The 13,217-nt window shown below is 42.2% G+C and overlaps 1 protein-coding gene across 1 annotated transcript; it reads left to right on the plus strand.

The window, feature by feature from the left end:
• Positions 1-7,770: 7,770 nt before the first annotated feature.
• snai1b (snail family zinc finger 1b) lies at positions 7,771-10,263 on the plus strand. Its single transcript, XM_028583475.1, has 3 exons — positions 7,771-8,104; positions 8,472-9,005; positions 9,344-10,263. Exons 1-3 carry the CDS (start codon positions 8,023-8,025, stop codon positions 9,523-9,525), a joined length of 798 nt encoding a protein of 265 aa, XP_028439276.1. The 5' UTR covers positions 7,771-8,022; the 3' UTR covers positions 9,526-10,263.
• Positions 10,264-13,217: the final 2,954 nt, after the last annotated feature.

Consider the following 13,217-nt stretch of genomic DNA (forward strand, 5'->3'; position numbering starts at 1 on the left):
AGCCACAGTGCTTCAGAGTCAAAGGACCCAGTCAAACATGTCACCATCGTACTGCTCCTTACTGACACCATCTTTTATAGGCTATGACAAAAATGTCCACAACAGTTGATTTTCAAATAAAAAATTATTTATAATTATAGACGTATGTTTGTATGTACATTTCTGACTGGATGTGTGTTGACTTATGATGTGGGATGATGGCAGATTTTTTTCATATTGAAAAATTATATATTGTTAAAGATAAACTCTTTACGTTCACTGCCATAGAAACCCAGTCTACAGTGAAGAGCAGAGGTCAATCAGAGGTTTGCTGTCTCAGCCTGCTGTCAGAGGAAGGAATGAGAAGACGCTTATTTTGGAATTTGGGTAAAAAGTTATAAAGAGCAGCACACAAACACTTAGGGCTAGGAGACACTAACCAGACGGCCGACCGTCGACAGAAAAGCCAGTCGAGATGATCAGTCGCGTCCCCGAGGTCCAAAAAACTGCCTCGGGACACAGTGAGGCAAAACCGACTTGAGAAACGTAATACATCTCCATAGCAGCAGGCGGCGCTACTCTGTATTGTTGCCCAAGAAATGAAAACCGGCAGCTGATTGGACGAACGCGTCACATGGGTTTGTTTTCTCCGGAAATTCAAAGCCAGACTGTCATGGCGGCTCGTTCAGAATACGATCTCATATTGTACTAAAATAGTTCACTGAAACATGTTTCTGAAAACATTTTAAGCAAGAAATAGGCCATGCAGTTGCTGAATCTGTCTTCATTTAAGCTCAACAAAGGTCAGTTTAAAAGATTTTCGTCAGATTTTGAGAGACTCTAGTCATGCTCATTCCGCTCACCATTTCCGGGTGAGTCCCGACTTCCCTGCTGCCGCTTGAACATGTCAGGTCGGCCAAAATGAACGCCGACAGCCCCCCAGACTGACGACGGCACGGGACACACCGAACAGACTCGAGTCACTGACCTCGCCAGACTGTCCAACGGTCGATTATCGGCCCTGTGTGTCCCGGCCCTTAGATTGACCCCTAACCTAGAAAAACGTTGACACCTAATATTAATGTCATTGGCTTTTAGCAAGTTGGTCGAGGTTATCCAGCATGACACGTTATCTGCCATACCACTCTGAGGGTCAAACCCTCACTTGTGCTATTCAGGTGCCAATAACTGCATAACCCACATACTACAAATCTGCACATTATGACCTAAATGAACAATCTTTCCATAATTGTCATATATTCATTCTTCAGGTGTCCAGTTCAGGTGAAAAAGCAGGAGAGACATCAGTCACTCTTGTCTGCAGCTCCAACAGCCTGATGTACTTTAAAGATTATTTTTTTTAGGCATTTTAGGCCTTTATTTCCATAGGACAGCTGAAGACATGAAAGGGAAGAGAGAGGGGGAATGACATGCAGCAAAGGGCCACAGGTCATAGTCGAACCCTCGGCTGCTGTGTCGAGGGGTAAACGTCTATATATAGGTGCTATATATAGGAAGATCCAGGACTTAGGCAAAACATTTGAACATCATCAACTTCTCAGTCCCTCCCCCCTTTCTGTTAAAGCCCAAAATGGTCTCCTAAGCCCCTCCCCCCACAAGGGAGAATGAATGCGTGTGCATGAGCAGTGATTGACATGCAGGTTACAGGAGACATTGTTGACCTTTTCCAGCTTCAGAGCTTGGCAGAACACAAATGTGTGTGCACATCTCTGTGTGTGTATGTGTGTGTGTGTGTGTGTGTGTGTGTGTGTGTGTGTGTGTGTGTGTGTGTGTGTGTGTGTGTGTGTGTGCGTGTAGGTTTTAGGAGTTAATACAGCTCAATCTCTGATGTCATTGTTGTTTGTAACAACTGAGTGATAATGACCTCTACATTATTGTTTGTTCTTTGCACCCTTTCTAACATGCTTTATATTTGTGCAAACAAGATGATATTGTATTTGACTTCTGATTTACTGTAACCACTGACCTGAAAACCCCATTGACATGGTCATTATTGGTCTTTGACCGCCTCCTTGTGTTTAGTCCCAGAATAGTCCCTCTGTAGATCAGGTCACCATGTGAACAATAGGTGGCGCCACTTCATAATTTGAATCTGAATTTGAGACTTGAAGTAACAGATCTCAGTACCAGCAGATCTGTAGTCTGTAGTCTGTGTCTAGGCGATTACAGGTTTACACATTATTTAAGAAAATGCTTATTTGTAATCCTGTTGTAATGTTTCTATTCTTATGTCTTAATTTTGTAAATTAAGGTTCAAATTAAGCAGTTTATTATGGCATTTGTTGCAGTTGAGGTTTTAAAGAAATGGTTAGATGGCAACAAGAAAACCTTCATATCATTACAGGGTCACAAGAGTAGCAACTATTTCTGGACGTGGTAAGATAAGTTAAATAGATTTTTTAAATCAGTTGCACATACAGAAATGAGAAACCCAGTCCACAATTAAATGAAAAGAAAACATATTACAGTCAGAGGATTTTTTTGGCTATGCTTGAAATCTAAATCTAAAAGGATTACAAATCTGAAAATTACAAATCTGAAAATTAATGCATATTTGGTAGTGATGATCAGGACTGAAGTTGATTAAAAGATTTTACTCTAAAATAATAGTATTTTTTAATTGAATGGCAGTTTGGACACAGACATTGTTGTCCTCTAAGGACACAAGAGCAACTTTTTTAAGTGATGCACAATGGGTAAATCTTAGAAAATCTCATGTTTTTTTTTTTTAAAGGTGCAGTAAGTTTTCTGACTCTTTATATTACATCAAAGTGTGCCTGTGGTTGGACTGCGGTGTCTGCCTGCTGTCCAGATAAGGTTAGAGCAAAGACACACACACTGGCCAAATTCCACCTCCGTTAGCATCTGTAAAAGGTTTTGGATTTTAGTGTGTATACCCTGAAAGTCAAGTTTCAACACTATTCGTGGCTAAAATCAGCTTTCACCACCTCATATAAAAATAGGAAGTGTTTCCATCTGAGAGAGACATGAGAGTGTGTTTGCTCATATGTAACTCTATCGTTTGTCTTGTCAAATGTTTGTTTAGGCCATAATGCAACAGTAGTGCTCTGATGAAATATAAGCACGTGGTATTAATTATCTGGTGGTGATAGATGAATTAAAGCCACAGGTGTGGTTCATCAACAGTTTATTTCACTTATGTACACATGCAGAGAATGTGTTGGCACATACATTAGACACATATTCACTCCTCTGTTTTAGAACTGGAATACAGCACTGAGTGAGAGGGACAGAGTGAAGTGAAAATATGAACTGCATTTTCCTCTGTGATGACCCTGTGGTTGTCCCTTTGTTGTGTGTGTGTGTGTGTGTGTGTGTGTGTGTGTGTGTCAGGGTCGCCAGAGGAGATGTGGCACACCTGTACATCTTAGCTCACCCGTATTTAGGGCTGCAGCCCATGCTCTCTCTCTTCACCATGCACCATCCTGGGGACAATATACTGTAGCTCTCATCTTATTGATTACATTTTGACTTTAGTTTATGTTCATTTGTAGTTTGGCCAAATAAAGCCTTTAAATTGATGTTTGTGTGAGTTTCCTCTTTTCAAGAAGGAGCCAACTTGTAACACCTCAAAGAGTTGAAATGTGAATTGGTCCAAAGTACAGAATGGATTATAAATGTCAAAGCCTCCGTGGCTTCTTAAAAAAGAAATCAATGCTTACATCCAAATACAACAAAGAATAAATAATCCCATTTTGTTGAATTATTTGTTTTATTTTAACAATTTGAACTCTTATTTAAAGCTGGTGTAGGCTGTTTACTTTTGGCGTCATTGGGCAAAAAAATCTGTAATAATCTTTCAGCATATTGTAATTTAGGTGGTCTGAGAAAAAAAACTAGACACCTACTCCTGCCTCTGTTTTCAGGCTTCTGAAAAGTCTAGCAGGTGGTGGCTCACGGCGGTGGCTAATTTAAGTTCATGTTTATGTAGCTAGTGAGAGCCTCGAATAACAGCATGTTATTTTAAATGGCTTTACAGTCCCACAAGTTTGCAAAGAAAACAGGACTGTAATTGTCATTCAATTACAGTCCTGTTTTCTTTGATTTAGATTAAAAAAAAAAAACTTGTAGTAGTAGTGTACTCGCAGAGGTTACTGTATGAAGCGTGTACATGTGCCCGTGCTGGTAGGAGGGGTTTAGGCAGAGAGGGGAGAACTGCAGCAGACAATATTTTCATATTTTCGATATTTCTTTTTGTGCCTTTTCCAGAACACTGCCTACCACAGCCTTAACAAATTATCAAAATAATCTGTGTCAATATTCATCCTCTTGTTTTGTTGACACTTTGTCTGTACAAAATAATTTAAACACAATCTGTTGGGATTAAATTACCATTTTACCTAATTTTGAGTTCATCCAAGAAGATCAGTTTTACCACAGAATTATTTTTCACTCTTTGGTTTTTGAGGAGAGATTATTTATAATTGCCTCAATTGAACCAGTGAATGTTAGGAGATGAGAGTAAATTGGTGCCAGAGATAAACAGTTAAAGTATTCTAATATTTTTGGCCATTTTTGCTCCTGTTACCTTGCAAATATGTGGCTTTACCATTGCAATATCCAATGTAAAAAACTGTTGCATGACCCACTGAGCAAAATATCTAATCTACTCTAGGACCCATATGGAGATGCAGCAGGTCATGTTTGCTGCTTCTCTACTTGTCAAATTGTCCTTGATCAAGATGGATTTTTACTAAAACATGCAAGTGTTTGTGTCTAATGAGAATGTGTACTAGACTACAGAGCATGTGTGTGGGAGTGTGTGTCCATACGATCGGCTCTGCATTCCAGTGGGATAATCTTATCTCCCTCCTACTGTGTTTATGGACCTCTGAACTGTAGGGCAACACTCACATACACATACACACTCCAGTTCATATGTATTAACACAAACAAACAGAGATGCAGTGATAAAAGAACATGGAGCAATTTATGTACATTGGAAACAGACTGACAAGTATCTAAACAAGCCGTGGCCTTGGTAGTGGCACATACCATCACAGACTCATCGCTTTTCTTTCAGATTGAACAAGAGCATCACTGTATCGTCACATCCACCCACTAACTGACACATGTGCGTTGGGGAGATCTACTGTATCCTTTGAATCATCACATGGACAAAGATGAGGCAGTCTGCATAAAACATCTAATGTAAATGCACTTAAGTGACCGTTACCTGTCGTCTGAATGGACTGAATGGTAACAATGTACCTGATTGTTCAAAGGGCTATCAGCATGGGGTTTTAAAATGTAAAACATGGCTTTAAGCTGTACTTGTGTACTTATCACTTGAGCAAAAAACATTTGTACAATCACAATAGGTGTTTGGGAGTTGGCTTCTTTTCATACACATGAAAGGACACTGGAGTACAATACAGTATGGTCACTGGTCACCTCCACCACCTTTAGTCAAAGCATGTTAAAGATGTAACTTTACCGTCAATGCCATAAAAAAAAGAACTTTAACCATGTTTCTCAGACAAGTTTCTATTTTTTAAAGGGCTATTTTTTGGCAGGAGGTTACCTGGCCCCCAACCATTTGCAGTATTTCTGGCATTAGTTTGTGAAACCTCCCTATATATTAAACTGAAAGAAGATTTGTCTTCCACGTTATTTTTAGTTCTAAGAGGTTTCAGCAGACAGTTTAAGCATCTGTGGGACCACCGGCTGGTTCATCCCTGAGGCCAGAGAAGAGAGAACATCTGTTCTGAGCAGCAAAACTTGCATGTCTTCACGTCCTCTGTGTGTCATGAGGTCATTTAAACCCTGTTGTAACACAAATTGTCTGCAGTAAGCCCCACACAAACTGCTCGCATTGGAAGGGCAAATTCAACAGTGTGTAATCAGCTGTTTTCAGTTTACAGCCTCCAACACTGTGTGTGTGTGCATGTGTGTCAGGTCAGGTGGATGTTTCATTTTGTCAATATTTTAGTTTGTGTGAGTGAGAAATACAATTACACACACAGATCATCATACTAACACAATACATACAACTCATGCAAATTATTTTAAATACTGACATTAAACTCTCAAACAGCATTTGTACTTCCATTCACAGCAGCAGACCCACAACTCTCAGATTACTTTCACGTGTGTCTTTGCTATTTGCCTTTTGTTTTTACTGCTGCCCTGTCCTCCTGACCTCCAGTCGACGTGGCGTCGGCGTCAACAAGCCCTCTAACGACGTGTGAACTTTTGGGCATGCCGTGACAATGGCGCCTTTTAGAGACAGGTGCATACACCCCCCTCACCCACCACCACCACCACTACCACTCACCCTGCAACCGAGGAACTTTTAGGCTCTTTGCAATGCTAAAGAGGACCACTGAAGACTGTGACATTCCTGTGTAATGGCTGGCACCTGATTTTCAGACTTTCAGAGGGTGTGTGCGCCAACAGTTCTCTAGTTAAAAAATAACAACCCTAAAATTAAAGGAGAAAGGCTCATATCCGGACATTCGATAATAATAAACTTTATAGCCCAATTCATGCAAAACAAAGTTTTACATAAAGTGAATCATTAAGAAAAGCAAACAATCGTGACATTTACAATAAAATAAGGATACATGTAGTAAAACAAGATAATGAAGATGATTTAAACGCTATAGGATAACAAATCACAATTTCCTTTTATTACTTTCAAATCAATTCTGGTAATACTGGCTTAAGTGTGATTTTGGAATGTGGAGCTGCTTTATATTACGCACACACTTTACGCACGTTGGCACATTAAAAAAAAGGATAAAACATTAAGTGAAACCAATTTCCTTTCAGGACATGCCACCTGAAGTTATACGGTTCAATAGGGCCCTGTCTAGGTTTAAGTTACATCATCATATTGTTCCTGTCAACTCCGTTAATTTCACCCCACATCATGCTGTGAGACTGGAGAACAGTGCCTCTTTTATCTGAACGGACTTATTTCCCGCAGAGAGACAGAGAAAGAGAGATGCGACCAGGATGAACTGCTGAGGGGAGCAAAGAGAACAGAGCGTTTGTTCCCCGTACGTATACGTTCTTAAAAATGTCTCCTCCTCACCACGGTGCGTAAAAGCCTCGAGGCACAGGCACACAAAAGAGCAAGCATAACATGTCTGTTTTTTGACAGTGGATGGGTCTAAAGGTTCTTAAACAGTTTGTGGCTCTAAATGCTAAAACAGTATATAAATTGTAATCACACGTCTGTTAAAATATTGTTCTCTAATTAGAGAGAAGTCCAATTAAATGATTGTGTGAATTAAGCAAATCAAGGCAGCTCTAATGTTAGTTGGAAAATATCTTGCTTCATTCAAATATAATGAGTTTCTCTAAATCTTACTACTTTATGCCCATTTTTGCCCGTTATTCTAGAGAGGTGTGTAGAAATAGATAACACAGATGGCCACCTTACACAGACATAATTTAGGAGCCGACAGAGGACGCTCCAGCTTCAGTTTGCTATGACACATTTAGTAAAGGAATGGACAGAGGCGTAATGTAAAAGGTGTAAAAAAAACTTTTTCATAAAATCCTAATTAGATGTGATCTGTTTTGCGTGCATACCGTGCAATTGAAATGCAGTCTTTTGCACATTTAACATTGTTCAAGTGGCCGAACTTCACTTGATAGATGACTCTATTCACATTCAATGACAATAGGTGTTTGTCTGTAGGTAAAGAGTGAGCCGTTAAAGCCGTGAAAAGCACAATTAGATTTGCGCTTTGCTACAGCTTTTGGCACATTGGGCACCTGTGGTGAGCGCCCTGACACGCGGGGTGTGTCTTTGGGCGGAGATATGCCGACCCACCCCACTGCTTCTCCCCTCTGGTTACTATATGAGGAGGCAATTTCGCGATTCCCTCAACAAGATACGTTCAACCCTGGTAGTGGTCTCTCCCTGCGTTTTTTTCCCCGTCCGACTGGAATCTGCTACTGTCTGCAGAAGAGATCCTTTGTTCTGAGCCCACTCCGCCGTGGAAATTAATATTATTTTTTAATTAATCAGGGAAGCCAGAGATCAAAATGCCTCGTTCATTCCTTGTTAAGAAGTATTTTTCCAGCAAGAAGCCATACTACAGGGAGAGCCAGCTGGAGAGCCAAACTGGTAAGTTTGTTTTCCTCTCTTGATTGACAGAATTTATTGCATCTGTTGTTATATCTGTTATATCTATGTTCAGTGAATCACAGTCATTCATTCATTCAGTCAGTCATGAAAATACCTTCATCAATTTACCTTCTGAGGCAGAACAGACCTATGTGGCATATAAGATGGATATTTATCTTGCCTGTAGTTTTCTGGGTGGAAAACCAGGGTTTCGGATCACCTGGAGAATTTGCTAAAGCTAAATGGATCAGGGTTATATTGAAAGCAGGCTGTAACAAGACACCCAAAAATGAAAACAAAGTTTACTGCTCTATTAGATTATCTGTCCATTACAATCCACCTGACTTCCTTTTCTCTGTGTTGCCAGCTTTTGTCCCAGAAAGCTTTCCCCGGGCTGAACTCCCAACACAGAACAACAGTTTGGCCCTGACCTGCTATCCCACCAACTCCTTCTTCAGCAGCATGGACACCATGCCTGCACCTCTCTCCCCTGTGTCTCTGTCTCCTTCACCGCTTGGCCCTTTGGACCTCAGCAGCTCTCCCTCCAGCAGCAGCAGCGAGGAAGAGGAGGATGGCGGACGGTCTTCAGATCCTCCCAGCCCGGACATCATCCAGCAACACATCTACCACTGTCTGCACTGCAGTAAAAGTTACACCAGCCTCTCGGCACTGTCCCATCATCAGATGTCCAACTGTGCTCCACAGCAACAGACTCCTTCTCTGCCCACTAAAGTCTCTGCACGTCCAGCCTTCCACTGCAAACACTGCCCCAAGGAGTACACCAGCCTGGGGGCCCTGAAAATGCACATTCGCTCACACACATTGCCCTGTGTGTGCCCCACCTGCGGCAAGGCCTTCTCCCGACCATGGCTGCTCAGAGGACACATTCGCACACACACAGGTATGCATCAAAAGCAACTTTTCACGTCGGTATGTCAGAGTAATCGCATTGATTTCCCAGCTCTGTTGGCTTGTAAATGTAACAGCTGGTTGCTCATTGATATTCATTGATGTATCCTGACGTGTGAGCAAATGTTATTGCTAAGCATGGCACAATCTAATCTCAGCCTCACAATGGTTACTCATGAAAAAAGGCAAATTTGCATTAAGTAAGTTAGGGTAGTGTTCCTGCTCTTTTGTTGGTGTAGATAATTTGAGAAACAATGATGAGAGGACACACCTTTTTTTTCCTGTTAATGAAATGTATTCCCGACACTAAAACTTCTGTCTTTTAACCAGGTGAGCGCCCCTTCGCTTGTCAACACTGTAACCGGGCCTTTGCTGATCGCTCCAACCTGCGCGCCCACCTGCAGACCCACTCTGAGGTGAAGAAGTACCAGTGTGGCTCCTGCTCGCGGACCTTCAGTCGCATGTCCCTGCTGCACAAACACACCGCCTCTGGATGCTGCCCTGCCTCATAGACTCACATTCCCTGAACTGTTCTCATGAGTCAGTTGAAGCTGGTTCATTGCCCCCTGATAAGAGCAAATATACACCGAGGACAGTAGACTTCAAAGCCATGATGGGACACAAAACGGGAGTTCTGTTGCTTTTTATAAATTGATTCTTAAGTGCCTTTTCAAGGATTCTGTAGGTAGATCTATGAGGTCATATTGGTATCTCCTTCACATATTTGCTGCATCCTGGCGACTGTGTGTATGTATGTGTGATTTGAGGGCAGCTGGACATCCAGTTAATTCCCAGGAAACACCATCGGTGCCGGCCGGTCCGGGACTCTGGCCATGTTGCAGCTGCTGGGGTGTGTTTGTGTGTGTGTATGTGGGGATGTCATTCCTCACCATACTATACATACATGAGCAAGTGTGTGTGTGTTGAGACAGCTGTCTGTGTATGGTGTACTGTGGAGGCAGGGCGCTGAGAGATGTGTTAGCTGTAACCTCGGTGACAGGTGACTCCTGCTCGCCCCTCCTCATGCCAAAAACACTTTCCGCACATGGGATGTGAAGGACCACTTAAACTTGACCAAAACACGTCTTGGCTTTACCAATATTGTCATTTTACAGTTTAAATGAAATTTATTTCGACCTGTTTAGTGGAATGTTTTGACCAACAGTTTTATTTTTTATGAACTTGAACATGCATTTCAAATGGGAATACTGTGCCTTTTTCTGCCACATGTAAATAAAAGCTTTGTTTAAAAAAAAAAAAAAACTGCTGTGGACCTCCAATATGTGCTCTAGCATTAATTAATTAGTATCTCATCATGTATTGTATTAACACAACTCTAAATGAGTTCATCAGGGTGTGTGTGTGTGTGTGTGTGTGTGTGTGTGTGTGTGTGTGTGTGTGTGTGTGTGTGTGTGGGGAGACAGGTTTGTGCGATGTTGAGTGATATGGCGGAACACCTGCACACACCTGCCAGGCTATCAGCACACGCGCAGAACACATGCTTAAGAGGCGAATGCAGGTGGGAGAAAGGTAGGTGAGCAGAAATGCATGTCATAAAGTAAAGGAAGATGCTGGGCAAGAAAAGCGATCCTCTCAAGGGCCAGAGCGGCCAAATTCTGCAGAATAAAAGTCGGTGTGAAATTAGCTGAGTGTGGGAATCCCACTGACCCACTTCCTGCTGCGTGAGCGGCCACAGATGGAAGCAAAAAACTTCGGCTCAAGACCAACAAAGTCAGGCTCCGGACAGCTCGGCAAACTTCACTGACACACATCCACTCAGTCTGTGCAGCCATCTGCTCAGTAATGGTTCTACTCTGGTTACCTTATGAGCCCAGCTGAGAGTGAACATCCAGGGTGCACATATGGCAGCAATGTGTCTACAATCTCCACTGCCCTCCTGACCCACACACACACTGACGCCAGCATGTCTTAGTGAGGTAACAGCACGTTTCCTCCAATAGCTCTCAGTGTTGAGAGGTGGATGCATGTGTGTGTGTATGTTAGGGGGGTTTGAAGAGGCTCTCGAAAAGCTTAGGATCAGGTTGCGTGACTTAGCTTGCCCAATGTAAACAGCACCGGACAGACTGCGGGACAGCCACACACACATGCAGACATTTTGAATAAAAGACTTTACTTTGATCAAGGGGGATTTTTCATTTGTCTGCCTATGGGCTGTTTTGAAGCGAGAGGTGAGTCACACACCTACGCAGGTAGTGAGTCGGAAGCAGGCCACAGGGGACTATACTCCGCTTGAACTGACAGCAGTGTCAGATTTGGTGGGCACTGAGAAGGGGCAGCAGGGTTGGATGAGACACATAACATGTCAAATATGGCTATAGAGGTAGACAATATTCCATTTTCTCCTTGGGATATATAAACTCTACCTCCACAAATTTATACATTTCTTGATGTTTCGGCCGTTTTGAAATTTAACTCTGACACCTTGCTAGAGGGACATTTTTCTGGTTGGCAGTGTGTAGGAGGCAGTCTATCACTCTGTAGCTTTGAGGCAATGAGATCACTGGACCTGTCATCTTTCTTTTTCAGTGTGTGTTTGTGTGTGTGATATCATATTGGTCTCCTCAAAGTGTTTTAATGTTCGCAGCGTCAAACATGCAGCCCATGACTAATGTGACATTCCTGAGCCATTAGTGACAGACATACAATACCGCCATCTAACATAAAAAAGAGGGGCTGCTCTGTCTTCTGTCCTTGCAGTGTACTGCAGTGCAGAGTCAAAGTAATAATTAGATTTTCCTGTAACAGGAAATAATGTTATGCTGACCTAATTATGAAGAAAAGGGGATTGCCGTGTTATTCACATAGAAAAAATGTCTCAGCATTAGCCTTTTCAAACAAAAAAAGTGTAATTGCTCCTTTTTGCAGATACCCGAGTACATTGGAAGCCTAGCTGTTGCTTTATAAATTCTACTTTGGTGTTCACAAAAGGTGATGTTTGACAGTTTGCAGCCGGGTGAATTTAATTTTGTTATAGAATGCCGTCATCTTGGAAACACAAAATATATGTCTTTTTAAACAATCATCCCCTGAAGAGCCATAAGTGGGGCTTTTCATGTGTGTAACAGAACAGATCACAGGGCTGCATAAACTCTCTCTGATTTGAGCAATGGAAAACAGTGCTGCATATCAACAAATTGAAGCTGAAATTGCAGTTTTCTCCCTATACTGCTCTGCTCTCACTGTATGTGTTTGTGGTAATGTTTGGGATGCAGGAAGTGGCCTGTCAGTCTTATATAAACACAGCCCTTCCAAAAAGTGCTGATGTAAAGCATCTGGGTGAGGCTACAGCTGTTTGTGTGTACATGGATGTATGAGTGTGTCAGTGGGTGTCTCTCAGGGGTTCATAGTGCTCTATATCGTGTAGGAGAGGGTACAGTATATTGCTGAAATCAGAGCTGGCAGGGGTTGCAAAGCTGAATCACTGGAGGATCAAATTCGAGCCAAGAGGTTTAAGTCACTGGGTTAAAGTTTCAAACCCTTTTACAAACTGCATTACTCTTACACAATGTCACTGCCCAAAGCTTCAGCAGCAACCTCCTCTGCTGGGGCTGGACTCACCTTTATCCTTTAAAGGACTTAAAACAATAGATCCTTAGAGGCTGACACCATTTCTCCAGCCTGTATAAAACAAAAGGCATGTAGGATGGAGAAACTAATACCATGAGGGTTTAAAGGAGAGGGTGAACTAGGGATAAGAACATGATAATGGGAGGAGGAGAGATGAAGCAATGGAGGAAAATTTTTTAGAGAAAGATTGGACATTGGGGAAGGAGGGGGGTGCGGTGGGTGTCTGGTAAAGAATGATTTTTTCTGTTTGTTGGCCGTTTATCAAATCAGTAGGGAGTAGAATTTGCTGAGGAATGCCACATGTTGCAATGTAGACTTGATCAATGACATGTGCTGTGAGGGCTGAGAGATGCGCTCACTGTGGATGCTTCTCTTGTGAGGGTTTTTGTACAATTCTGGATGATTTCAGGACTTCATAAAGTCTTAACATGTGAACCGACATGGATGCTTCTGCACACAAAGAGCTCAGATTTCTGGACAAATAAACCAGTTTTACCCAAAGACAGGACATGGTCTCTAGGAGGGGGTACACGCCATTTCCTGCCCACCTCTGCACTCCTGCTGTCCAACCTTCAATGGTATATGTGTGTGTTATGTGAATGGTGCTAAGCTTCCT

This window comes from Perca flavescens, chromosome 7 (assembly GCF_004354835.1).
Source record: "Perca flavescens isolate YP-PL-M2 chromosome 7, PFLA_1.0, whole genome shotgun sequence".
NCBI classification, from domain to species: domain Eukaryota; kingdom Metazoa; phylum Chordata; class Actinopteri; order Perciformes; family Percidae; genus Perca; species Perca flavescens.

Coding starts and splice junctions, on each gene's coding strand:
- snai1b (XM_028583475.1), top strand. CDS start 8,023: ATGCCTCGTTCATTCCTTGTTAAGAAGTATTTTTCCAGCAAGAAGCCA. Junction 8,105..8,471: donor CCAGCTGGAGAGCCAAACTG/GTAAGTTTGTTT, acceptor CTGTGTTGCCAG/CTTTTGTCCCAGAAAGCTTT. Junction 9,006..9,343: donor ACACATTCGCACACACACAG/GTATGCATCAAA, acceptor TCTTTTAACCAG/GTGAGCGCCCCTTCGCTTGT.